The sequence below is a fragment of the Blennius ocellaris genome (genome assembly GCF_963422515.1).
Source record: "Blennius ocellaris genome assembly, chromosome: 5".
In the NCBI taxonomy this organism is placed as follows: domain Eukaryota; kingdom Metazoa; phylum Chordata; class Actinopteri; order Blenniiformes; family Blenniidae; genus Blennius; species Blennius ocellaris.
The window spans coordinates 26,590,886-26,618,329 of NC_137654.1; the positions used below are offsets into that span (position 1 = coordinate 26,590,886).

Below are 27,444 nucleotides of genomic sequence, written 5' to 3' on the forward strand. Positions count from 1 at the left end.
AAACACGGCACCAAAATACACGTCATTTGATTTTACACGACAAGCTAAAACTCTACATTGTACTTGAACTCAGTTATGTGCAGAATAATGCAGCAGATTTTATGAGACACTGGTTTCTAACTGAGTCAGGAAAGGTCACAGGGGAGAACCCAAAGCTTCATCTGCTCCGGTTTGTATATTTGCACGTTGAAGAAAAATATAATATGACATTATCAAGTGCTGCGGTCAGGAAGTATTATCAGTGTGTGCCGTAATCACCAGCAGGGTCAAACTAAATTAAAGTACTGTTCCATACAAAAAAAAAAAAGAACAAAAAGAAAATAGAATTAATAGATTTAATCCAACACCAAACTCTTATACGGATCATACTGATGCATCGGGAAACAAACGGTATTTATAACTAGACTGTTTCCAGTCGATCAGGGATTTGACACAATGTTGTAGAACATTCAAACACTTTGATTCATTAATGTGAAAAATACATGTCAATAAAGCGATTCGGGTCAGAATTATGGACTGACACACTGACTGACCCGGACATCCCTGCCCTCATGGCGTCCCTCACTGAAAGCCATTACAGCCTCACAGAGTCATGATCCAGATCGACCAGCGGCGGCAGCCTGCAGGTTAACCGCTGTTCCTCTCAGTGGGGGACTTCTGTCAATCATTTACTAGACTCTACAGCAACACAAAATCAGCCCAAAAACCTTTATCCATGGCGCATTTAACGTTATCCGTACTGCGATTTTTTTATTCAAGACTGTAGAAAATGTGTCCCGGCGTTAAGACACAACATGAGTAAATTAATGTTTATCTTTTATAACTGGACTTCTGTACTTCCTGTAAATTATCCAAATCATCAAACGTTGATACGGAGTGCTTATTGTTGTAATCTTTTATGACACCTGCAGACAGTTTTAATCCAGCGTCTGGACAGACCAAGGCCGTGACCACACGGTGTTGTGCAACGCGGGGTGTGTCTCCAGTGGCTGATCGTCTCTCTCTGTGTCTTTGTCAGCAGGAAAACGGAGCGACGTCGGGCAAAGAGGCCGAACCCAAACCGCCGTCCCGCCAGGCCCGCAAGTTTGTCAGGTTGAAACTTTAAAATGTTCCCATCTCTTTTTGTTATTGTAGTTTTAACAGTTAAAACTGGTGCCAGACAAACTGAAACAACAGGAGTTGTAGTCAGAGAAATGTGCATCGTGAATTCCCATTTCAAGATGTGTTAATACTTTTAAGCCTCTATTTAAAACAAAGACAAACTAAATAGCTGAAGAATTCTCGGCTCAGATGACAGAGCCTTCTTGTCAGTTTGTCTTTGGACTAAAATAAGATTTTAATGGTATGGCTTTCAGACTCTTTCATTCGTCCCACAAGGGGCAATTCATTTGTAATTCCCCCATGTATACATTTACATACATGCATTCAGTCATCAATCAATCATCAACCTGTCGGGAATTCGCACGTGACAAAGGGAAATGTCAGAACAGAAACATCTATTTCGTTTTTATCTTATGGCTTAAATGAAAAAAAAAAATACCACTCTGGCTTCTTTCACTCAACATCCTGGATTGCATTTGACAAAACAGGAAACAGAGTTGATTTATTCTCAGATTTCAGTGGATTTTGTGAGTTTTATGATGCTTGTATCATTTTGACTTGAATATTTCCCAAAGAGCAGATCCAGTTTATGGAAACACAATATTCCAACAGATTCCCGACTGTTCCTTTTGCGTCTTCAAATGATTTCGCTGTCGTTTCTCGCGCTGCAGCTCCGTCTCCTTCTCGCTCGACAAGAGTCCCACAGTGAGCGTCTCCTCTCCTCCCATGAGCCCCCAGTCGCCTCGGGACCTCAGACCCTCACTTTGCCAGAGCCCGTCGGGTCCCGGAGCTCGAAGCCCCGTCCTGAACGGAGAACTGGAGGTAAGGGTCCGAGATCACATCTTCTACATTCACAGTTTGACTGCAAAGCGACCTGAGACCACAGCGGGTGTATTTAATAGAGGAGACAGCATCATCTAGTGTTGAAGAGAAACAATTACAGTCACTGGTTGAGCTCAGGCCTCAAAACAAACACGTCAGTGTGAAAAGGTTTTAGGAGCCACATGCTGTCATGTTTGATTTCAGTTTGGCACAAGCAGTAAAAAGATGGCAGTAAAATATTTAAATTATTATTATTATTTAATTAGGCAGAAAGGTAGAAAATAAGCTTATGTTTATCCCCAACAAGAAAAATAAATAAAGATTAAAAAAAAGTTTGCAAGATTAGAAAGTGATGCTGGAAAGTGTAAACATGGCAACAAAGAAACACAGACAGAACTCAAGCCCTATATACACACCGCCGCCAGCAGGTGCAGACAATCACACTCTCCGGTACAGGTGAATGACATCAGGGCAGGAAGCAGCAATCAGACATGGGGAGGAGAATTCAAGGGGCCCGAAACGTGAGCCAGAGTTAATGTAAAAATAACACAAGTCACATTAATCGTGACATGAATAATAAACTAAAGCTGCCCCTTTGATTTTTTTTTTCAAGCATGTCCAGCATGAGATTCTCTGTCCATTGTCACAAACTACATTGTATGGCTTTTGTGCTGCAGCATGATTTGTCTTATTTACTGTTTGTCTCAAATTTAACTTTCATGCAAAATAAAAAAAAGATTGCTAACAGGATAAGTATAAAAGTTCTTATTTGTCATTTTTAACTCTGTGTAAGGTTTTTCTGTTAATATTGAATTAAACAAATAATGTGTGTTCACAATTATTTGCTTGCAGACGTCTGTGAATGGATCTCCAACCAACAGTGACCTGGACCAGTCTCCAAAACCTGCCTTCATCAAACAGAGCCCCAGGACTGTGTCATTCAGGGTAAAGACACACACACACACACACACACACACACACACACACACACACACACACACACACACTCATGTTTGCATGATCTTCCCCAGATGATGAAAAAGAAAGAGGAGGACAGTTCACCGTTGCGGCGGAGGTAAAGTAAAAGAAACTTCTTCTAGTCTTTTCCTGTTTTTTTTGTTTTCTTTTTTTTTTTACTAGTTTTCCTCAGATTGGTAACTGGGGGACTTTTTTCTGCTCTAGTTCCAGTGTGAGAATCGCCTCCAAGACGTTCGAACCCACCACAGTAAGACCACTGTCTCCACCTCCGCCCTCCTCACGTATCAATGCGTAACGCTGACTTTCTTCTCCTTCACATTAGGAGCAACAAGAGGACAAAGACAAAACCTCACCTTTCCAGAGAAAGTGAGTTCGTTGACATATTTTGACGGCGATGGACATTTTACTTCTAAATGTGGCATTTATATTTATAATGAGTTGATATTCACCGTTGAATCAGATGCATGCGTGCATTCTGTGTTTCCAGCTCGAAGCAGAGGACCTCGTCCAAATCCATTCAGGAGAAGATGGAGAGACTAGCTCAGGCTGCACAGGTTGAGTGCAAGAAGTTTCCGTGACGACCGTAAAGCTCCCTTTCGCTGACGGGTTTCTCTCGACGTCCACAGAAGTCGGAAGTGATGAAATCCCCGGACGTGTCCAGGAGGACCCTGTTCCTGATGGAGGAGGTGTCGAGGAAGAGAGGCCTGTTTGAGAAGGAGCCACCGACGGAGGGCGGCACCAGGCCGGTACGTCCACCAGGGAGTTTGTCTCTTTACTTTTTTTGTTTGTTTTCTTTAAGTGTCGCTGATTGAGATGTTTTCATGAAGGAATTCAAAGGCTTCTCATCGGGAGTGTCGGGACACGTCGACCGTTGGCTCAACAAGGCCAAACAGACCGGCTCTTCTCACAGTCCTGCTGTGAGTTCACCCTCTCGTTTGATTTCATCTCTCGCCCGCATACCTGGTAAAAGTGTAAGAAGTGAGGACTGTGGAAGACAGGGGGCAGCAGTTCTCCATCAGCTGCTCATCTGGATCCATTCAATGGAATATAACTGGTTGCTTTGTCTTTAAAGGCTTTTAATTGCTTACTTTAGTAATCAGAATTGTTTTTCAACCCTAAAAAAAAACAAAAACACTTTTATTAACACTTTTGATGTACACAGACTATGCATCTCTTCCTTCACCTCGTGGAAACACAACATACTAATGTTGTCATGTTGCATCTGCAGGATTTAAGACACGTGAGCATCAGTAGTAAGAGGAGCCTGTTTGAGAACAGAGGAGAAACCAGCTCTGGACAACTTTAAAAGTGGAGAGGAAAAAAATTATTTTTATCATAAACAGGTAAGAATAATGTCGATGCAAACTTAACTGATTAAACTGTGAAAGAAATGTCTACTAAAGTAATATTTTTTGTCTTTTTTTGCAGGATTTATAATCCGGATGAGATGTGAGATGAATATCTTGACTGATTTTCTTTTCAATTTTTTATTTTTATTCAAGATTATTGTTTTTTTTTCCCCCCCTTTGATTTAAAATGCAGAAAGTGAAGAAACTGAGTTGCTTTATGGAACCGAAAAGGAGAAAAGCTTTGGAAAACTGCTATCGTGAATATTTGCCTTCATTTTTCAAGTCTACAAAAAGCTTCTTGCAAATATTCTATATGTGAAAATCCAAATAAATAAGCTGAAAGATGTTTGTAGAAAAATTTCCCACAAACTGTCTTTTATGTAATTTTGTAAAGCACTTTCAACAGGTCTGAAGTCTTCATGATAGCCAAGCTTATCTAACTGCTGTAAAGTTAATGGCGGAGTTGTAATTGAGTGTTTTATCAATTCTGTTAAAATAAAGTATTTTACTACTACAAATAACACCGATGTTTCTGTCTGCTCTTAAAACTTTATCGGATTTTATTCCTCCTGTATTCTTTGATTGCACATTGATGACAATCATATAATATGATTAAATAATGTAACAATGATGTAAACCTCTCTGTAATCTAACAATTTTGTCCTCACTAACTTGCTGATAGTGTAATAAAACAGCAAAGGAAGCGGCGTAGTCGTAAAACCAGTGGAAGTTTTCCAATTTACAACACAAGTTTAAGTCTTTTTTTTTTTTTATTTAATTACATTCTATAGTATTACGAAAGTTCACAATAGCCCGCAGCTTTTACAAAGATCTGTTGAAAAATAAATCAAATGTCAATTTTTTTTTTTAGCTTTAAAAGGTGAACCCTGTGGGTATGATGCGCTTCACCATATTTGATTTCGTACAAAGGCCACATTAGTGTGTTTCACGGTGACTTTCATTGTACTGCAGCATTCTAATAGCCACTAATGCTTCGCAAAGGGTTAAATACATAAACATTTTGAGGATTTAAATAGAAGTAGATAAGAGCAGCATGTCTGTGTTTTTTCCAGCGACAAGGTGCCTGACAAGGGTGTGTGTGTGTGTGTGTGTGTGTGTGTGTGTGTGTGTGTGTGTGTGTGTGTGTGTGTGTGTGTGTGTGTGTGTGCTCTCTCCTGCACACTGAGGCCTTCTTTGGGAATGGTGATAATGCAGAGCACACGCTATCTAAGAAGTTATTAATAAACCCACCAGGGGGTCCTGAAGCTTCCCCCTCCTCATCGCAGTGTGTCCCTCCGCTCCCCGACACTCACCTCACATCCCTCGCCCGTGGACGTGACGACTCGGCTTTCCGCTCTCCGTCCCTCCATCTGACCACCGGGTGAGTTCCACCGTATTGTATTGCTGCATGTTTTTGACATTGGCGTGACTTTATGCTGACGACGACGGTGAATGAAAGAGGATCTATTTGCTCCAGGTGAACCTTGAACGTGCCCCACCATGTCAGACACAGAGGAAGTGGTTGAAGAGTACGAAGAGTACGTTGAATCATGTCTTATATATTTCAAATGCACTCTTGTTGGACTTGTTTTGGGCACATCAATCTCAGTTGTCAACTGTTCACGTGTACTGGTTGGATGTGTACACTCCACACAGTAATTGTGTTGTTATAACCTGATGGCATATGACCGCGTTCTTGTCTTTCTTCTACCCGCCACTAACTTACACATTGTGTTTGTTTTTCGCAGGGAGGTGGAAGGTAAGGACTCTCATCAGGCTGAATGATTGGATCTCATTGCGTCGCTTCCAGAAGAGCTTAATAATGTCACCTGCTCCACCACGAATTTCATGACATTCTTAAAACCAGCTCTCTCGTGATCAAAATCTGAAATTCACACATAACTGTTGAGCCAACCAGATTTGGGTTTGTTGGAAAAGTAATGGAAAAAAATATATAATCAATCACCCTGTTGGATTATTTAAAATTGATGTCTGAGGGTTGATCGATTGAACCACCATTGATCACTGTCTGATTTCTTTTTCTCGGGGCTGTGTCAGAGGAGGGGGCTGCTGAAGGTATGTGCAGCGAACCCACTGACATTTTAATGAAGTTTTGGCTCGGCACTGAAACATGTCAATCACTTCAATCACCATAGCAACCGCTGATTGTGATTGATGAAGGCATTCTAATAACCTGGGCTCATTTTCTTTCTAAGCTGCTGGCTGTGCTAACCTGTGCTTTGCTCAGCAGGAGACCAGGGAGTAGAGGAGGTGGAGGAGGAGGAGGAGGAGGAGGAGGAGGAGGAGGAGGAGGAGGCAGAGGACGGTACTGCTGGAGCTTTGGGATGAAAATGTTTCTTTATTTTCACGCCAAGCTGGCTGTTTTTGCTCAGATTACACCAAAAAAAAATTTTTTTTGTACTCTGAAAGTCTGTTGCGATCAAGCTGCAATGACAGTAAAATGATTAAATCCAAGCGTATAACAATATAGTTCAACAATATGATTCTTTTAATAAATTAAATTACTGATGCAGAATTCTGGTTAAATGGAATTGAATTGAATTAAACAAAATTTAAAAAAAATTAAACTAAATTAAATTAAATACAATTCAATTAGGAAAAGAATGGTGAACAGAAAAAAAATTAAAGACAGAATATATTTATGTTTGCAATGAATAAAACTTTTACTGCACTTTTTGCCTTCCCAAATTTTTTTTTTATAGCATTCCCATATATTTTGATTCACTCAAAAGTAGAATTCTTAAAACCAAACAAAGATTATGTGAAAAAATTGAGTAGAAATGTAAGGAATAAATCAAAGTGATCTGTTTTCATGCAAATAAATCACCCACAGTTCAGTAAAACATATTGACAATAAGTTAGAAATTCAAAGAATAATTTATGATGTACATTGCTTTTTCGTCCTCTGTAGACATTTTAAAAGAACGTCTGACACATGGTCGTCTTTTTGCTGTCTGTGAAGTTTTTATTTTAGGAAACACATTATAAGTATTTAAGAAAATATGTTTGCAATCCTCTTATCTTGTGTTCTTGAATTTCACAGACACTGATCAAACCGTGCATTCCCTTGTGCAGTTTCACTTTTCGGAGTTTGTTATCTCTTTTTTTGTTTTGAAGACCTCGAGTCCACATGGAGAAACTCTGGCGCCATCAAAACTTTCTGTTTCACCAGCTTTTGAGCTTTAACCTTCAAATTCCAGAGTGGCTCGCTCATTCTGGAATAACTCCAGCTTGTTGCTCTGGTCTCACTTCTAATGAGCTTTTTTGATCACAGCGTCAGTGAAACGCGATTGACGATACTATCAACAATGCACAGCGTGGATTAAAACATTTACAGCAGATTTAAAGGAAATGTGGATTCAGTCTTGTTGGATGGATTCTCTCCTTTGTTTCACTTTGACCTTCTGGGTTAGGGTTAGCAGGCTGTTGACAGAAGAGAGTGACTGCTCAAATAAGCGTCTGAGTCAACATCACACCCAGTGACAGTGACGATTTCTCACAGATATGTCACTGTTTTGTACCAGAGGCCGTGCAGGAGGAGGACGGGCCTGCTGCCGAGGAGGAGGAGGAGGAGGAGGAGGCCAACGACGGCGAAGGTGAGCTGTGTTTGGAGTGGAAACACCGTCAGGTGCTTTCCTCTTGTTTGTCGGCGAGCTTGTGGGTAATTTACTCAGCGGCACCCGGGCTCAGCGCTCTGGGCCGGGCTGACAAACACAGTGACGATGATGAATGTTTTCACTGCCTTAACAAAATAGTTAGAGACAGACGGGAACGTCAACCCTTATCTCTGCCACATTTCACTGTGGAATGTGGCTGCAGTCTGCAGACACTCACAGTTTTTCTTAGTCACACCAGACAAGAGCAGCTGGCTGGAGTTAATCCCCGGCCCTCCCGGCACTCCCGGCCCCCGCGGCTTCATTCATTAGTCAAAATTCACCACTGAGGCGTCTCTCTCTTTTTGCCTAGTATTAAATGGAAGGGACGTTAGTCACACTCAGTGTCATCTTTTTGCTTAACTGATGCCTTCCGATGGGAAAACGCCCCGTGACACACCTGCCAGCTGCTGGCTGGAGTCTCACACTCACACTGGAGCAGAGCTTTAAACGGTTATCATTGACATGATTATATTTCCATAAACACACTGCACATGAGTACACACTGAACCAAGCCGACGACTTATAATAAACCGATGAGCTGAACAAGTGGGACTATATATAGTGATTGGTTTTCTTGATGACTTCCCTGATGTTTGTCTGAGCCTCTTCAAGATGCCATTAATGATATATTTCATTATCTCTGCCAACTCTTTTAAAAGGCTCTAAATCAGCAAATAATATCAGCTATTCTGCATTTTTGCTATTGATTTATTAGTAATCCGAGCTTTTCAACTCGTGTATTTTTTTTAAACAGGTTGGCGACGACATTAGAATTTGGGTCAACTTGTCTGTATGGTTACTGTGGAGAGTAGAAAGTACGTTTAAAACAACGAGACCATCACAGTGTGAGAAATGTGCCTCTGTTGCACCTGCGATTTCACTTTTCAAGTCAATAAACTCAATGGTCTGGACCTCTGTATTCACAAGGTGTGTGCAGCCCCCCTGCTGGGTGTCAGTCAGACACGTGGATCAGAACAGACTCCCTGTCACGCAGATTCTTTCACTGCTCTGTATTGATGATATGTGACACAAGTCCAGCGTTTCACTTCACACTCTCACAACGCCGATAAGCAAACAGCTTTTATCTGCCCCCCACTTTAGCCTTCCTCTTTTTGTCAAGGGGTCGGCTTTATCGGCACTGCTGGAACATTCTGCTTCATAGCCGAGGCCAACTCATTTCACACATGCAGTCTCAGACTTTCACCAGAATTTTCTTTTGTTTTCAGATGGAGAAGGAGAAGCAGAGGAGGGAGAAGGTAACGCTGTTCTTTTGAAATGTGTTGTTCTTGGAGGAGTTCGGTCATTCCAGAGCGAGGTGCAGATGTACTTTCTGGCACAGTCTGAATTTGTTATGAGCAATTCGGTGCAACTCAGTCATGGCATGCTGCGGCTGCATTCTGACATAATTTGGTGTGTGTGTGTGTGTGTGTGTGTGTGTGTGTGTGTGTGTGTGTGTGTGTGTGTGTGTGTGTGTGTGTGTGTGTGTGTGTGTGTGTGTGTGTGTGTGTGTGTGTGTGTGTGTGTGTGTGTGTGTGTGTGTGTGTGTGTGTGTGGTCTGGCTCATCGCTCTCATTCTATTTTTATTTCTTTCTACACAGGAGAAGAGTCCAAACCAAAATTTAAGTGAGTGACGCCCGTCGATGAGCACACATTTTTTTTTAATATTTATTTATTTATTTATCTAGCTTTTGTCTAAACAGCTCCTCTAAATAAAAAAAATAATAATAATAATTCTAATAATTATTTCCTTTTGTTCTTAAATGTCATGATCATTCTCATGTCAGTACAGGAACTCGTCGATAAGGGGCAGAAAATACCATCAGAAAAGTTTAACATGGAAACTCCTGCTCATTTGCAATGTAAATCTCGTTTGTTTGGTTTTTGAAGCCAAGACGCGGCCTCCGCCCATAAAGGCATTGTGTGTTGCCATTTGAAACAATCAGCGAAAAATAAATAAATAATAAACCGTCCCGCTCTGTCATAATCTTACCAACGAAACTGAAGTGATGCAACTGATCCATGTGAGATTAAGAGGATGGACGCTGTTACCTCGAAGCAAAACCAGACCTCCGTTTCCAATCAGAAAGGTCTGATTAATACAGATACAAGTTCCCTCTGTGCATTCACAAAACGCACAATTGATAATAAAAAAATAATTTTTTTACAGACTTTTCTTTCTTTCTTCAGACCTTTTGTGATGCCAAACCTCATCCCGCCTAAGATCCCAGATGGAGAAAAAGTGGATTTTGATGTAAGTGACACATTGTGTCACATCGAATTAAAGTTACAAAAACTCACTTGTGAGTATTCGAAGCTTGACGACTCGCCGTGGCCCTGTCTCTGCAGGACATACACCGCAAGAGGATGGAGAAGGACCTGATGGAGCTTCAGACTCTGATAGAGGTTCACTTTGAGAGCAGGAAGAAGGAAGAAGAGGATATCATTCAGCTCAAAGAAAGAATTGTAAGCAGACCGCAGCAATGTGAGTCCAAACACACAAAACAATTGAATAAAGGAAAAGTGTGTCGCCTGTCGTTCAGGAGAAGCGCCGGTCTGAGCGAGCGGAGCAGCACCGAATCCACAGTGAGCGAGAGAAAGAGCGTCAAAAACGCCTTGAGGTAGAGTCTCTCGGCCTTCAATTCAATCCACATGCACATACGTAAATCTCATTGCTGACCACCGCTTGTCTTCTCCAGGAGGAGAGAACCCGCAAAGAGGAGGAGGAGGCGAAGAAGAGGGCGGATGAGGATGCGAAGAAGAAGAAAACCCTGACCAGCCTCCACTTTGGAGGCTACATGCAAAAGTTGGTGAGCAAGTGGAGGATCGCCCAGGAAAATGAACGTGATAAAAACATGGAGAAACTGCTCGCAGACCGCTGGAACTTTTCACTCTCCGGCAGACGGAGAAGCGCAGCGGTAAACGACAGACGGAGAGAGAGAAGAAGAAGAAGATCCTGAGTGAAAGACGCAAGTGTCTGGACGTCGGAAACTTGAGTCAGGACAAACTGAAGTATGTGTAGAAATATGTTGGGGGTTTTTTCCTCTGGAGCACATGAAAAATAATGTAGGTCATCATGAGAATGATGCGTTTGTGTGTGTGTGTGTGTGTGCGTGTGTGTGTGTGTCACACAGAGAGAAAGCGAAGGAGCTGTGGGAGTGGATGTACGAGCTCGAGGCGGAGAAGTTTGAACTGCAGTACCAGTTCGCCAGCCAGAAATATGAGGTGTGTGTTCAGCATTAGGAAAACACACGGTAGGACACATGAGACATTAACGGGCCCTCAGTCACCATCACATGTGCTCTTTTCTTTCTTTTTACAGATTAATGTACTGAGAAACCGCGTGAGCGATCATCAGAAAACGTGAGGATGAAACCCGAATCAATTCATTTTGTTCTCCTCCCAAATGTATGGTTCAATTCGTATGGAACCAGATTCATGGGATTATAAACAGGGTAATTAAAAAAAAGAAAAAAAAATTAGTTGCAGTTGTTGAAACAGAGCCTGACTAAATATTGTTGCTGTATAAGTCAAACACAAACTTTCCCGTAAAGTGACTCAACTCTCTGCTCCAGGCTTGTTAAAGTACTTTCATCAGAATTGTTGACATATGAGTCAAAACCAGTATTTCTTTTAATTTCCACTTTGAAATGCTCCTTGTATTACATCAGATTACATGATTTAAAAGACCAAACCTTTATTTTCAGGTTTTACATTAACTGCAACACAATGATATGAAAAAGAATCCTTTTTCTGACTGATCTGATGTGTTAACTCCTCCAAACACACATTTCTCAGTAACGTCACCACCTGAAACAATGGACCCATTTACTGAAACGTTGAGTCGACTCAATTGCATTCTCTATAGGATCTTCAGCTCCTTTTCCTCCTCACCTTACTCTCTCACGTGTTCTGACAGCGTTGCTTTGCGCTGCAGGGCTGACTGTTGCAAGTAGGTCACACCTGCCAAACACAAACTGTAAGACCTCGACTGTATAGGACAAGTGATGGATTGAGAGAAACTACCTGATCATTACTGTGTCAGGATCCAGTGTTTTTGTTTTTTTTAAGGTTTCGCAATGCTCTTTGATGAATCCATCGGGTGCAGAGTCTCTCGGCGGTTTGACTGACGTTGCACAAATCTTCAGAACGTTATGACCTGTGTACATCCACCTGAATGTTTAGACACTGCAGGAGAGTCGCAGAGGCTTTGGCATTGGTCGGAGGGGATTCCGCCTCAAACGTCCACTCTTTTCCTTTTGTCGACAAACAAGTTGTGATCTTTGACCTTGTGTTTTCTGTTCGTCACAGATCCAAGAGGAGCAAGAGGGGCTTGAGGAAATAGATACAGTGAGCAGTGTAAATACCTCTCTCCCCCAGAGCGATCAGCCGGAACCAAGCCGGGTCTTTCCTGCCGCACCCAAGTCCCACCAATTTCCAACGTTCCAGCTCATTCACAAGCACTTATACCCAGCTTTCCAACTCGATCACATTCTGTTGTCTTTGTCCCCCCCCCCCCCAGTCTTCTGGGATTATGATGACAGATTATGGGTGTAAATAAAACCAGTGTCAGTTCAAACACTAACTTTCTGCTTTTTCATACGGTTCATGTGTTTGTTTAATGAAGAAAATAGTACATAGTAAGTAGAATGGTATTCGAGACCTGAATGCCGAACGCCTGAAGCAGAGAGAGAGAGAGAGAGAGGGAGAGAGAGAGCAATCCATGTGGCGAGAGACAGGCTGTGACACGACTGCTGCTGACACGACGCCAACGCCCAGACAGACACCCTGCAGCTCCACCCGGCCGCCGCCTCTTCCAACACACACAGATGTGCCCACGGTCACCTCCAAACATACACAGACATCCTGCAGTCCCACTTTAACGCCGCCTCTCCCAACACACTTACACAGATATGTCTGCAGAGAGAACCTCCAAACACACAGACACCCTGCAGCTTCACGTGGCCTCCGCCTCTCCCAACACACACAGATACTTTCAAATACTCAGGGACTCTCGAACACACACACCGACACCCCGCAGTTGCACAGACACCCTGAAAGGCACACAGAGAGCCTCAAATGTACAGATAGCCTCAAACACAGACAAGGCCTCAGACACAGAAACCCTCAAATGCACACAGACAGCCTCAAACGCACACAGACACCCTCAAACGCACACAGAAACCCTCAAACGCACACAGACACCCTCAAACGCACACAGATAGCCTCAAACACACACAGACACCCTCAAGCGCACACAGATAGCCTCAAACGCACACCAAGTGACATTAAATCTGAACATTGTGAGCAAAAGAGATTGAAAAATAATTCTCACCAAACTAACTAATGAAAGTTATTCTTTCATTTGATCTTCGTGTAAATTACAGACTTGTTGATACAAAAAACTGTTTTTAGTTTTAGTTACTTGTGGAATCAAATGGAGGATTTGAATTTTGTTTTTCAATGCCCAGCTGTTTGAGAGACGAGCAGTGAAAGGTATTTGAAGTGGGGTTTGTTTTTTTTCATTCTTAACGGTTGTACACAAAGAGAGCCGTCACCGAGTCCTCTGAATCATTGAAGGTTTAAAAGCAAATACATTAAAGACTCGCGTTTTATTCAGTTGGTGAAGAACCGTGTTGTGGCATGCTGAACTGGCCCATCCAGTCGACTGCAGCCAAAAGATGAAATGACAAAAGAAACACATTCATCAAAAGTTAAATCTTAACTAAACTGAAATGAAAAACCCCAACTCAACAGGAATTAAATATATATTTTCTTAATGGCACTAACGCTTGCTTTTCTGTGCATTTATTTCTCGTTGTGTTTTAGACTTCCACACATAATCCCATCATAAAACAACAAAGACTTGATTAGTTCAACAAATAAAAATGAACACAGACATTTGTATCACCCAACTTGGCTTTTATTGTGCAAACATCAAAAATGCACATTTTTAGTGTTTGTCAGCCGGTTACTGGATTACTTTAGACTGGCTGGTAAGAGACGGACCACCACTTACAGAGTTATCAATGTATTTGCTTTGGGTTTTGTTTTGTTTTTTTCTATGTACAGATCAAGGAAACACAGAAAGCTTTTTGATTATGCACCACTTAGATTTGACATTCAAAGCAATACTGACATCAATTCCTCCCCAAAGCAAAATGATCTGAGCATCACTTGTCTTGGAGCATGAAAACGGTCAGCTGCCTTGTACTTTGGGGGGCCGTGGGAAACGTTTCCATCAGCTGAGAGGCGGAGTGATTTTTATCGTTCGATCTTCAAAAAAAGAAAATGACAAGTCGGATGATCGTTAAATACAAATGTAGTTTCTTGACTTCCATAAGAGCAGAAAACAGAGATAAGGCTTCACAAGCACATGAGTGTAAGATGTACGAGTTAAATTTAAAAACATTTAAAAACAACAACAACATCTGAATGTGCACACATGGATCACAATCCGTCAGACGTGTCAGAAAAAAAAACTGGCAACTTTATCACTCTGGTTCAATCTGATCTAAGCCATCGAACACAAACTGCATCCAGTATTTCTTCACATAACTGCAGTGAATTTACTCAGTTACTTAGGGGGAATGACAATTATAGCACAAAAGGAAAACAGCAAAAACAACTGGTAACGTGTAAAAAAAAAAAAAAAAAAAAATCTGCAAACGTCAATATGCAACTTTCTAACAAAGCATTAAAATAATAGTTTAATACTGAATATTGGGTTCATGCTTATCTGCTATCATCACGAGCTACATGAGAATAGAGATATTTCTTTTTTACAGCCGTCCAGTTAAAATAAAGTCTAAAGACCAATAATTGTCTCTTTTTTTTTTTTATTGTTTGCAGAACTCTTGTAAACATACAGGATATGATGCAGTGATGATAAAGTGAAGCTACCTTGAGATGCATGGGTTTTTTTTTTTGTTTTTTTTTTACATTTTTAAAAGAATTGTTTAAAGATCAATCCACCGTTTGTGCAACACTAACCGACTCCGGCCGGGAGCCGAGGGCTCGATGTAAAGAAGACAAGCAAATGAGCAGATTCCCCCAAAAGCGCTAAGCTATTCTTTAAGTTAGTTTGAGTCGCATCCTGTTCAAAACATAAGTGCATCACACATCATACACGCAGCCCTTCCCTGTTGATTTTCCACACCGATTGTTTGCTTCCTCCTTTTTTTTTTGTTTTTTAATCAAACTTTAACATACATTTGTCACATTCAGCATTAAAAAAAAAATTCATCTTCAACTTCAACAAATCAAGGGGGGGGGGGGGGGGGAACTCATATTTCAGTTTAAAAGACAATCTCATTTCATTCATTTCTGTTTCCGTCACATAACAACATCACAGCTCCATTTATTTTGTTTTTTTTTTACACTTTTATAGATTTCTCTCTGAATGTGAGTCGATCGGTTCTTCAGGCCACTGCAGATGTTTTACCTTTTGCCGTTCGTACTGTGGTCGGACACACGAGACAGTGACGGCATTCAGGACACAGAATAATCAGTGCAAGTAACATTTTACTGCAGGAAACGCCGTCTATCCGCTCTGCCTGGCATATCAGGGCCATATGAACACACCCACACACACACACACACACACACACACACACACACACACACACACACACACACACACACACACTTCACCGACAACAAACACACTCGCCTACTTATTTACATTAACAGAGACATTTCCAGTTTAAATACGTACACCGCAGGATTATTCAGGAAATTGAAAGCTGTTTTTTTTTTATAGTCTTTACAACGTATAAGTGAGTCATAATTGATGGGCTCTTAATTTCGGAGTGTAATTCTAGTCACTGTGGCGCGGGTGTGTCTGGCGCAGTGTCTCGACATGCTGGTTTCCATCTGCAAGCACAGACACGAGCACACGAAGAAGTAGAAGAAGAAAGAAGAAGAAGAAGAAGAAGAAGAAGAAGAAGAAGAAGAAGAAGAAGACAGCCGAGAGAGAGAGAGAGAGAGAGAGAGAGAGAGAGAGAGAGAGAGAGAGAGAGAGAGAGAGAGAGAGAGAGGAGAAACTTTAATGATTTCCATACTCATGGCTCACTTCAAGCATTCAAACCTCCATCAATGGCGACTACAGCCTTTCCAGAAGCAGTTCGTACCTCTGGGTCGCTCGCCCGTCCCACTCAGTCGATGACTTGCATTGCCTGGTTCGCTGCCATCGAGGCCTCGTTGACAAAGACGGACTTGTCGATCTGGAGCTGCAGAATCGAAAAGTTGGACAGGGAGTCAGTTAAAGGGTGTTTCACACAAACACGCCCTTTTGACCAACGGCACCGAGCAAATGCGCGGAGGAGCCTCCGGCAACTAATGGCGGCGGCGTTAAGGCAAGGGTTGGAATCCCCAGTTTTACAATGTGACTTAAAAGTTTTCTCAACAGGAAACAGAATCCCAGAAGCGAAGCTTCATCTGCTTCAACGAGCAAACGAAAGCGACCTCAGAGTTTGAGGATATTTCATACTTTCTCAGATCTTCATCTCTTCTTCACTGTACGACTCCTCCCGTAATAGAAAGTGAGCGTTCAAACCGGTCAGCCCGGATTCCTGTGCAATTGTGTCTGTACACACTCCTGCCTTGGGTGTGGCAGAGGTGAAGGGAAAGTGGCTTCAGGAGCCTTAATAAAAACACCCACCCTGTTCAGTGGAGCCCTCCCACCGCTAAACATCCCCAGAGAGAATCGATTTACCTTCTTTATAATGCCTTGCACATTCTTGTCATTCCATAAGCTGTGGAGCAGCGTCAAAGCTCCGTTGCTGGCTTTCGGAAAAGATCTTAAAGGGTAGGGGAAAAAAAAAAAAAACAAGTTTGAAAGTCAATTAAAGTCCACTGAAGGTCATCACTGCCACGGAAGTCGGGTGAATTAAAAAAAAACTCACTTGTTCTCGCTGAGGTCGACCAGCGAATAAATCAGGTCTTTGTTGACGACCTTCTTGCTGACTTCGGGGTCGGCCGCCATCAGTCTGCGTACTGTGCTACACGCCATAGCTACAGTCGTATCCGACATTTTCCCGGGGCCGGAGGTGAGCAGGCTCGTGAGCTCGGGCATGATCTGCTTCGCTGAAAACAAACGGTGACTCAGTTCAATATGGGAAACATTAGTTTTCCCTTTAGAAGCAGACAAGACAAACTTTTCTATGTCACTTGTCGGTTATCGGGAGATTAACAACAGTGGATATACTTAATCCCACTGCGTACGCAAAGGAAAGAAAGATCACATGACTAACCTGGCATTACAATAAAAAAGTGCATTTAAATTTAAAGGATATATCTTTCTTAATATTTATGAATTCACATTCAAGATAATATTGAATTTAGAGTTATTGTATGTATGTCATATCTAAATCATGTGTGATTTAAATATTTACCTACTCCCCACATATTTAATTCAAATTAATAGCATTGTTAACGCGTTTCTCCAGATATTTTCTTATGATCCTTCATGTGAATCAGTCTGACAGATGCTCCGCGAGGTCGTAAAACACTGGCTTTAAGTCATATTTGACAGGTTACAAGAACTTTAAAAGTGAAATACAATTAGTAAACAGTACTTACATATCATATTTAAGTATTAATATCTGAAACACTGCCAGCAGCTCATTGAAACTTAACGGGATTCAAACCCGGGTCCCCTGTACAGTGAAGGTCAAGACGTCACCAGAAAAAAACACCAACATCGTCCACACTGCTGTGATTTAGCATTTTAACACCAAACCAAGTGACTTTTATTCCACAATGCTGGCGATGCAAACTACTGAAACCTGTGGCGTGTTACAGTTTGAATGGAAACCAGCTTGTTCTTATTCTCTTTATTTGAACTGTGAATTTCTACAAACTACAGGCTGATGGTAACTCAACTATACAGTTGTGTTTTGCAGTATAGAGTGTTCTTATGAGACAGACGAGCTGCGTTTATTACTGTGACTGTAGTTCGATGTGCTGCATCCCGGCAGTTTCTAGTATGACTAATCACAAACAGTTAAAGTGTAAAATCACTGACCACCAGTGTCATAACATTTAGCATTTAACTGCACAGAAGGTGAATCTTCTTACATATGGCTTTCTGCAGACCGTTGGTCCGGGAAATGTTCCCCAGCAGGGAGATGGCCGTTTTCCGCAGGGTCGGGTTGGATGACTTTAACAAGGAGGCCATCTGAATAGGGGCTTTAAACTTCTGAACCAGGATCTGGCTCACTGCACTGGAGCCCTGAAACACAATGGGAGCAAATCCAGAGGCAGGTTCCACAGTAGCGAATCCCAAACGTTCATTTGAATCTGCGCGCGCGTACCAGGCCCTTGCTGGCGGTGAGGTTCTGCAGGGCGCCACAGCAGGCCTCCAGCGTGGCGTCTTTCTGCGAGGAGCCCAGCAGGGACAGGTACGTCTCCATCGCTTTCGGGTGGCACAACCACTTGGCCCCCGACGGCGCGCCGATCTTTGGCATCGCTCGAGTGACGTCGTAGGAGAACTGCAAAGACAGCACAATGAGGATTTGCACTCAAACCCGTGGGAGAAGCCTTTTTTGTTTTTCTTTTCTTCTTCTTCTTCTTCTTCTCCTCCCACCTCCTTTTGAGCCTTGCTGCTTTTGGGGCTGAAACACCCGACGGTGGAGTTCTTAGCGTTTCCAGCCGGAGCGTCTTTTTGTGGGTTGACGTCGCTGAAGCTGAGAGGAGACTCGTCTTCGAGCTGGAAGGTCAGGTTATGAAGGATGCAGGCACAGTTCTCTACAGACTGGAAGACAAGAGAGGAGAGGTTCACAAACTACTATAATGTCTTTGTTACTCTTTTATTGCGGTCGCGGATCGTACATCAGTAAAAACTGCAAAACCACTTCGGAGCAGGAAGACGAGGAGAAACACTTCTTACTCACTGCTATGAGGTTAGAAACTGCATTGCCGGCATGCATCAGGTAATTCTCAGCTAAACTCTAAAAGATATATCGTTATTTACCACCATGTGCCACAAACCTGCCTGCAAGTTCATTAAATTATGTTTAAGTAAACATCGCCCTTGTAAATACTTAAAATTAGGCTCATCCACACCCACAAGGATTTTGAAGTGGACATGTGGAGGCCTGTCAATATGCATGCATGTATTGGAGTGCAGACGCACACGAAGGACATGTCTAACAGGAATGATGAGCAAACTAAAATAAACTGCATGTCAAGCCCAACAAAGCAGGACGAAACGCTGGAAGACGACTTTGAAAACATACCAAAGACGCGATTAACCACATAAACAAGAGATGATATTATGAACAGATAAGCGATCTTTGTTTATGATGGCCGCAGCTTTCGGTTCCTATCAATAAGCTCTGAAAGGCCTTTTTGTCCAGAATGACAATAAATGAATGAACGGGAATATCAGCAATCTGTTTATATTAGGAGAGTAAATTATACACAAGTCAGGCAAAGACACATTAAATTAATAAATCCGATTCATGATTAAGTTGAATTTAAGTTCAGAGTCATAGAAAAGAGAATGAACATCTAAAGAATCGGCAGATTCACTTCTAAGCTCCTCCTGGAAACACCATCAACTGAAAGTCAAACGGTACAAGCGATCACATTCCCGTCCGGTCTAACAAGTTCTCTGTAATACCGTCAACCAGACGATTTATTTGTTTAGGTGTCACACTGCTTTATGAGAAAGTCTTTCCTGACTGAGGGGCGATATCTCTTCTTTTTAATGATTAATTTATTGATTCGTGTGCCAATATTACCAATATTTAGTGCTTGACTTGCACTGTGTTTCCTCCTACTCTTTGCTTTTCTATATAAAAGCATCAGACTCTATGAGTTATTGATATGAGTGCAATATTTGGGAAGAGGTAAAACTATTTCTGAATCTTATTCTGAAATCATTATGACAGAAAACGTATAAATGTCTCTCCCCTTTTTTTATCACCAGAAATACAGTTATAATGACTCAAGATTCACATCTAATTCTTCTGCAGTTTATTGCTTTCAATTACAATTTATCGTAAAGTTGCATGTGATCGATTAGTACTATAAGTGAAAATCAATTGAATTCTCTCTCGAGTCTGTTTCAGAGACGTTCGAGGATCTATTTACCAACGCATGACAGATTTCAAAGATACCTTGTCGTCGGGGTTTTCCTCGGCCACGCAGGACTGGACGTAACTCATGAGGGAGTCGATGAGGTCGGGACAGCTTCTCATCGCCTGCCGCTCACTCCGCTGGCCGCTGCTCAGATTCCTGCAGGCACACAACCGAAATTACAAAATCCGAAATACGTTCTATCCATCCGACATGAACCAAGCCCCTGTGAATGCAAGAGCAGAGGGCCGGTCTGACCTCAGCCCACCTCAGACACCCTGTGGCGCAGTAGAAGACCTGCGGGTCGATGTGGTTGTTGGCGGCGCTGTCCGACCAGCAGGTGAAGGGAACCACCACGTTCTCGGTCAGAGCCGGCAGCGCCGTGGCGATGAGCTCCTCCTTCAGCTCGTCGGCGGAGGACAGATTCCACAGGAGGCCTGCAGACGTTACCAAACACAAACATTCCCAGCGGTGAAAAAGACCGCAGTGCATTTTCCATTACACTCGTCTTCATGTATTCATGTCTCGCGGCTATGCTGTGACTTTAATGCTGTTATCTATTTTATAAGCAAATCTATGACTCTACGAGACAAAAATCATGTCGATTTGGTAAATCTCAATGAATAATAAGGAATCTTTTATAACATGAAATTATACAAATTAAAAAAAGAAAAAAAAAGGTTTTCTTTTCCACTCAATTCCACTCCAATGTGGCTGGATCAAGTCCACTTTATTGGGGATTAAATCTACAAAATCAACTTTTTCACTACGTGATGCCTCTGATAAGTGAGTGTTTATGTTCCACCAAACTGCCATTCGTCGTTTATACAGAATACGCCACAAACATTGTCAATTACAGGCAATTTTGGAGTGATTATCAACCTCAAACGCATGTTTTTAGACTAAATTAAATTAATATGAAAAAAAAAATTATTAAATTTAATTAAATAAAAAAAAAAATATATATATATATATATATATATATATAATTCAGTAAGTCCCACCAGTGATTTGCTTCTGGGTCTCAGTGGAGTCGGTCTCCTTCAGCAGCTGCAGGGCCTTGGCGATGCCGCCGCAGTGCTGGACCTCCAGCTTGTTGCTCTGGTCCTTGAAGACCAGGTTTCTGAGAGCCCCGGCGGCCGCCTGGCTCACGCCCGCGTTGGGGCTCCGCAGCAGGGTCACCAGAGCGGGAATACCATCCAGCTGTAAAACCTGCAGTGTTGGGAGGGGAAACGGCGCAGAAGGCATGCGACTTAAAGGCGTGGCGGGCAAACTGACAAATACATATACGCTTGAGAAGAAAGGCGGCAGCCCAAAGTGGTGACAGAAGAACTCTCCTCCTTTCTCCCCCGGGGCAGGTTACGCAAAGGTCGTCGCTCAGATGTGAGATAAGCTAATGGCGCTGGGGAAAACGCGGCGCAGACCTGAGGTTTGGTGCTGTCGTCGTTGTAGGTGGAGTGCTGGATGAACGTGGCGCCACGCTGCTGGTAGTTCTCCTCCGAGCTGGACAGATAATCTACCGCCTCCTTCAGAGTCATATCCAACATGCCTGCCGAGGCGTTCACCCTGAAGGATGAAAACACAGAAGTGGAATGAGAAGCTGTGTTAAAAACCTACGAATTGTAACCAAAAGTGAGGCAGTGAGGCAGCTTACGCGGATTTTTGCTCTATTTTGGAGGTTTTGATGGTACCCATCTTCCCCTCGTTGGACAAAGTCGAGGGAAACAGGGCACCCATCTTGCCCTCGTTGTTAGACAGAGTGGAGACCGGCCGCATGCGTGTCTGGCTGATGGTCTGCTGCATACTGCCATCAGTCATGGAGTAGGTGCTTTGTCTGTTGACACTCTGAAAGGTGTTTTTGCTCTGGACCGTCTTCCGTTGTGATCTCTAAAAAAAAAAAAAACACACACACAAAAAAAAAGAATGCAAGTTGAAATCGGCACTTTGAAATAACAAGATGAATTGTACAAAACACCAGAAGGTGCAAAACACAAGTGTATTACCATAATGGCTCCAGAGGCCAGCGCCGGAGTGAGAGGAGGAGCCAGTGAAGGGTCACTGCGGCTGGATTTCAGCCCATTGGCACCCTGGGACCTGGTGTTGATTTGTTGTTCCCATGCGCCTGAAGTGCTGAAATGTCTTCCTCCCGTGGTCTTAAGGGACAAAGTACGACTCTTCTGACTGTTTGCCTGAAGAGAAAATCACTCGTATCACCTGGGGAGGGGAACTTATTGCACATTAACCTCTCCTGTTGGTCGTCTGACGTGACACAACTTCAGCTGGATGAAAGGTGGAAGAAGAAGAAAAAAATAATGTTCATGGATCAGAAAACACTCAATCGTAAAAGCTTTCAATGTCTGTTTGTAGGGGGGGGGGGGGGGGGGGGGGGGGGGGTGACCCACTTTCCACAAGAGGAGCTTTCAAAGGCATCCCTGTAATTCAAGGTGGAGAAATCTGACCTGACTCAAAGCCTGCATGCCTTTCCAACAGCCTTTGTTGGTTTATACTGAAGCAGCAGAATCCACCAAAAAAAAAAGAAATAACACACACACACACACACACACACACACACACACACAACTAGGGTAACCTAATATTTGTCACAGAAGACAGAAGACCCAAGCTGCTCGCAATGCAGGACTGCTGGTGCAGCAGAGCAGTTTTCCACAGTCGAGCTTTGTGTGTGTGTGTGTGTGTGTGTGTGTGTGTGTGTGTGTGTGTGTGTGTGTGTGTGTGTGTGTGTGTGTGTGTGTGTGTGTGTGTGTGTGTGTGTGTGTGTGTGTAAAATCCAAATTGCCCACAAAGCATCATTAAACATGGCTTCACAATCTTTCTGTAATTTCATTCTCCATGAAACCATATATTCTTTGGATCATTTTGGCTTTGCATGTTTTCATGTAAAACTTTTTTAGTCTCTCCCACGAAGAGGAAGAGAAAAAAAAACAACAACCTCAAACTGATACATGACTGGCAAATTTTTCCCCAATTAGTCATCCTTGTCTCTTACTTCGAAATTCTCCAGAACAACAAGATGATTACGAGAGGAAAGGAATTTAATGTCTGTGCATACCACACACACACACACACACACACACACACACACACACACACACACACACACACACACACACACACACACACACACACACACACACACACACACACACACACACACACACACACACACACACACACACACACACACACACACACACACACACACACACACACACACACACACACACACACCAGCCCCTCTATATTTACCGACTGTATTGTTTCAACTGGGCCGGTTGCCCGAGTTACCGTCAATATGTCATCTGTGTTATTTAACAGTAACACTTTGGAGACTGATCTGTCATCGGTGTGTGTGATAAGCAGCGACAGCGCCTCAGGCACTTTGTGGACCTTTTTTTTTTGTTTTTGGGTATTCAACTGCTCGAGGATGTTTGACACTGAAGAACTCGGATGACACACTTGGAAAAGTGAGGCATTTCAAAGATTTGAAAAATAACCGTAAAAACGTTACATCCATTATTGTACTTTACGTTTATTATGTACCTCTTATTATGTAGGTCTCTTTATTGGGACTGATTGCTTGTTAACTTGTCTTTCTTTATTTGTTCAGAAAACCCCAAAATACTTTTTTTCTGAATTAATAATCCCCATTTTGCACATAGTGCAGTTTATATGTGCAACATAACCGATGCAATTTGAAGTAACTGGCTCCGAGTATGAACTAATTGTTCTTGTGAAACTTCGGAGAAACACTGCGACAGAGACTTATTTCATGAAATGATGTCGGTGAGCTGCGCGTCATCACACTCCCTCGACATGCCTCGGCTCGCCGTCACCGGGTCACATCGGGACAGGCCGGAACAAACAATCACAAATAAACAGCCACCGAGACACACTAATGAGGACAGCATCCCTTCTCAGATTAGGTGGGATTACAAAAATATATATTTTTTTAATCTCACATTCCAAAGGCTTTTCAACTTGACACGACGGACGTGAAGAAACATGTTCAGAGTTCTATGATAGTCATGTCAACATTGCAACAAAAATGCATCTGTAGAAAATGTGCTCAAATACTATCCTGAATATAATTAAAACTCGAACATAAAGAGATGGAAACCATGTGACTCAACAGGGTTTCACCTGCATCGATAACCTTTCCCAGAACAATTTCTTAAATGAGCCGTGACGAAAACTGTTACGCCCTTTTGGCACGAACTTACAGAAGCACTATGACCGCCTCGCTGCGGAGTTTCAAAACAATAATTGTCGGCTTGGAGGGGATTGTGGCGTGTCTGAGAGATATTTTACGTCTTAAAGATTTGGGAGTGTGTGACCATCATGTTTGTGTCTCGCAGTTTTTCAGGCCTGCAGGCACATACACAACCACACACACACACACACATAAATATTGTATATACATATATGTATATATATACGAAACTACACTTCTTTGGACATTAACCTGAATTGTAATCATTTTCGGTTGGTTCTTATCACCATGAGGGCAACAAGTCAGCGTTTATACACGTTTAAATTCGCAACATGCTCCAGTGTTTTACACGCTCTTTAAATATTATTTAATATGTACATTCAATATCAAGATTAGGAAAGCAGTACAGTGCAATATGTACTATTCTATTCTGCAACCCGCATGTGACTCTTCAGAACTTGGCTCCCTGAAGCTTTCTCAAAATTGTATGTGAATAAAAATGCTATCCTATTTTTTTTCTTATTTACACATCAGAGTCATTTTCAAAAGGACTCGAAGCTCTTAAGGGATAAATAACTAAAACCACAAGAAATGTGAAAAACTCCTGAAAAAAAAACCCTAAAATGACAAGAATTGTCATTGAAACTGCATAAATGCAATGTAACATGCAGTTTTTGTACTTATATTAAAACCATACATGAAAATGTATAAGCTATTTATCCTCATGTTAGAGGTTAAACATGTTTTCACGACTCCAGTTATATTCTATTTTTTTGCAGAATGGGACAGAAAACGACTGTTTTGGTCATAAAGGTTGCAAACACATGCTCAGAACACATTTTCTTTGTTACATGCGCTGGTGTCTGCTTGCCTGAAAAGAAGGAGGAACGTGAAGGGAATGATTACCGATTTGCTGTAGGCCGAGGATGTGCTGCGGCTGAAGTAACCGTTTGACGTGGCCGGAGAAAACTTGAACGATCCAAACTCGGTGTACGCTGATAAAGTGTGTGGAGCCAGAGCTGTTAAGACAAGGCAGGAGAGAGAAAAAAAACGTACAACTTTAGCATGGAAACAACACAGAGATCACGAAAAGCATCTTTAAAAACTAAAATTGAATAATAAACCTGATGTCTTTGCAGATAATTAATAAAAATGTCAATAGTGATCTGCAGCTATTTTTAGAATCAGGTTGTAGAAGTGATGTGCATGTCTGCCTGTGATTGAATGGATTGAAAGTATAGATAACACCCTGCCAAAGCACGCATTGTCTGGCCTCTTCATGTTACATGAGGATTCATGGCGCTCAGGCTGTGTTGTGCCGACACTGTGCAACAGTTCCAGCCCTGGAAAGAATGAAGAAGTCCAACCAAATTGAACGGCATGAAGTTGAACTGAGGCAACATTTCTGTCTCTTAGAAACAGGTCTATTTACTCTCGAGCAGCTTGTCTCAATTTTAGGTGCTTCGTTTTCCAGAAATCTGCTGCTGAAGGTGCAGCTGCCGCCTCAATACAAAGGATTGTAGCAGTCAGCATGTCTGTCCAGAAACAAAGTGCCAGTTCCTCAGGGTCGCCCTGAGAAACTGGCACAGGAGTTGATCTGGACTGATCTGGATTCCCTCCCCTCCGCAGACCTACATGTCTCTTGTTGTTCCTTTCTTTTCTTTCTTTTTTTTAATAAGCAGAAGTCTTTAGCTCCTAAGGCTTCTCTAAGCACAACGAACAAGCTCGTCATCCCCAAAAATATTAAAAAACCAAGAGCCCAAAGCCTCTGTAAACACCAAGGCAAAACTACTGACGCAGTTTGGCAGCAGCCAAGTAACGTGACCTTAATGGCCTTTTGTTTGTGACCTGAGTCACCAACCCTTGATGTGCAGGACACATCTGGTTCGGGTCCAATAAAAATCACTTAAAAAATATAAAAGGAAAAAATAACACAGAAAATCAATGTTTCTGCCTTTAAACTATTTACAAAGCTACTTCCAAAGGCAATTAACTTTGTTTATGTTGAAACATCAATTAGTTTCTATGCACTATGGGCGTATTTTACGTTTGTGCAATAGCTTATCATTATGCATCATATATTTCTCATCACTGTCAGAAAGGTATGCAGACACCACTCGTGTCTTTTCTTTCACCACGTTTACACACAAAACGTGAAAACCTCCGTTAGATGTGTATTGTCTTCCAATCTTCGTGAATGTGTGTCAGGCCTCCTGCAATGAGGCCAAATACCTAAATAACTGAAAATGTCGTTTTGAAAGCCTCAAGGCCAAAATTCCGAGGAAATCCGTGTTGGGGAAAAATCTAACACATCAACGTGACAAAGCACTTTTCGAAGCTGGTGTGAACAGAAGACACTTTTTTTTTTTTTTACCAGTTTTACTTGGTTCTAAGAGTGAGGAAAACAGTCTATTGTTGAGCTGTCAGATCAGCCAGCACACCTCCTCCTGCAAGGCGCGCACCTGCCGCTCGCTCTTTTACGCGCACGCAGTCTTTTTTATTTTTCTCTCACGACTAAACTTGAACAGGCTTATAAAATGTTCACCGCTACTTACATCCAAGTAATAATCACGTCAAATCGTGTGGGTTTTTATTTATAAGCCACGTTAAAGTGCGCCACATATTCAGTTCTGTCTCCCGGCGAAGTGCTGTGACGCATCTTTAACCAAAAAAGAAAATGCGCACAGAGAGTGAGCAAAGTGCAAAAGTCGTGTTTTGTGGCGCGAGGCCGTTTCCATACTTGAAGGTGAGGGTGACTTCGAGCCGTTCCTGCCCTGTTTGGACTTGCTCCTCTTTATGGTGTGAACCTGATCCAGCACGCGCTGCTGTCCCGAGCGCAGCTTGTTGTCGTTCGGCAGCGCGAGCGACGTGTCCTCCACGCACCCGGCGGTCGTCGCTGATCTCAGCGGCTCCGGAGGCATCATCTTCCCCGACTTGGTACCCCTCTCCTGCAGTAACGGGTCAATTGAAGCAGTTTTTTTTCTCTCTCCCCAAGAGCAGAAGCGCACCAACAACCTGCGACGGCCGCGTGACAAACTATGCAGATATGGAGCGAAATGTTCTCAGGAGCTCCGGCGGTAGACTCCACCTTCTGGACCGCGCCCCGTTCAGGACCGGAGAGCTCACACGAAGGTGTGGAGTGTATAAGGAGGAGCCAGGAGGAGGTGCAGAGCCAAGAGGAGGAGGCCGCGCGCATCCAGCGGCG

The 27,444-nt window shown here is 42.5% G+C and overlaps 3 protein-coding genes across 3 annotated transcripts in view; 2 read left to right on the forward strand and 1 right to left on the reverse strand.

Annotated features, from left to right (window-relative positions):
- lad1 (ladinin) overlaps window positions 1-4,207 on the forward strand; it is a gene marked incomplete at both ends in the record, with an annotated part of 6,247 nt that extends 2,040 nt beyond the window's left edge. The window contains 10 exons of the mRNA XM_080496950.1: window positions 1,019-1,092; window positions 1,773-1,923; window positions 2,776-2,868; window positions 2,955-2,998; window positions 3,106-3,148; window positions 3,224-3,267; window positions 3,389-3,455; window positions 3,528-3,647; window positions 3,729-3,818; window positions 4,130-4,207. Coding sequence (XP_080353076.1) covers window positions 1,019-1,092; window positions 1,773-1,923; window positions 2,776-2,868; window positions 2,955-2,998; window positions 3,106-3,148; window positions 3,224-3,267; window positions 3,389-3,455; window positions 3,528-3,647; window positions 3,729-3,818; window positions 4,130-4,207 — 804 coding nt within the window. The remainder of the gene's footprint in view (window positions 1-1,018; window positions 1,093-1,772; window positions 1,924-2,775; window positions 2,869-2,954; window positions 2,999-3,105; window positions 3,149-3,223; window positions 3,268-3,388; window positions 3,456-3,527; window positions 3,648-3,728; window positions 3,819-4,129) is intronic.
- A 4,924-nt stretch (window positions 4,208-9,131) lies between these two features.
- tnnt2a (troponin T type 2a (cardiac)) lies at window positions 9,132-12,354 on the forward strand. The gene is made up of 10 exons (XM_080496404.1): window positions 9,132-9,183; window positions 9,526-9,550; window positions 10,115-10,178; window positions 10,274-10,390; window positions 10,468-10,545; window positions 10,624-10,734; window positions 10,827-10,936; window positions 11,059-11,149; window positions 11,247-11,287; window positions 12,236-12,354. Exons 3-10 carry the CDS (start codon window positions 10,125-10,127, stop codon window positions 12,267-12,269), a joined length of 636 nt encoding a protein of 211 aa, XP_080352530.1. The 5' UTR covers window positions 9,132-9,183; window positions 9,526-9,550; window positions 10,115-10,124; the 3' UTR covers window positions 12,270-12,354.
- Window positions 12,355-13,831: 1,477 nt separating this feature from the next.
- pkp1a (plakophilin 1a) lies at window positions 13,832-27,272 on the reverse strand. The gene is made up of 15 exons (XM_080497213.1): window positions 26,980-27,272; window positions 25,146-25,258; window positions 22,012-22,197; window positions 21,663-21,895; window positions 21,433-21,574; window positions 21,013-21,220; window positions 20,277-20,445; window positions 20,050-20,167; window positions 18,513-18,680; window positions 18,241-18,417; window positions 18,005-18,158; window positions 16,831-17,011; window positions 16,641-16,725; window positions 16,057-16,155; window positions 13,832-15,799 (listed from the first exon to the last, which is right to left on the reverse strand). The coding sequence occupies exons 1-14, from the start codon at window positions 27,161-27,163 to the stop codon at window positions 16,081-16,083; spliced, it is 2,193 nt and encodes a 730-aa protein (XP_080353339.1). The 5' UTR covers window positions 27,164-27,272; the 3' UTR covers window positions 13,832-15,799; window positions 16,057-16,080.
- Window positions 27,273-27,444: the final 172 nt, after the last annotated feature.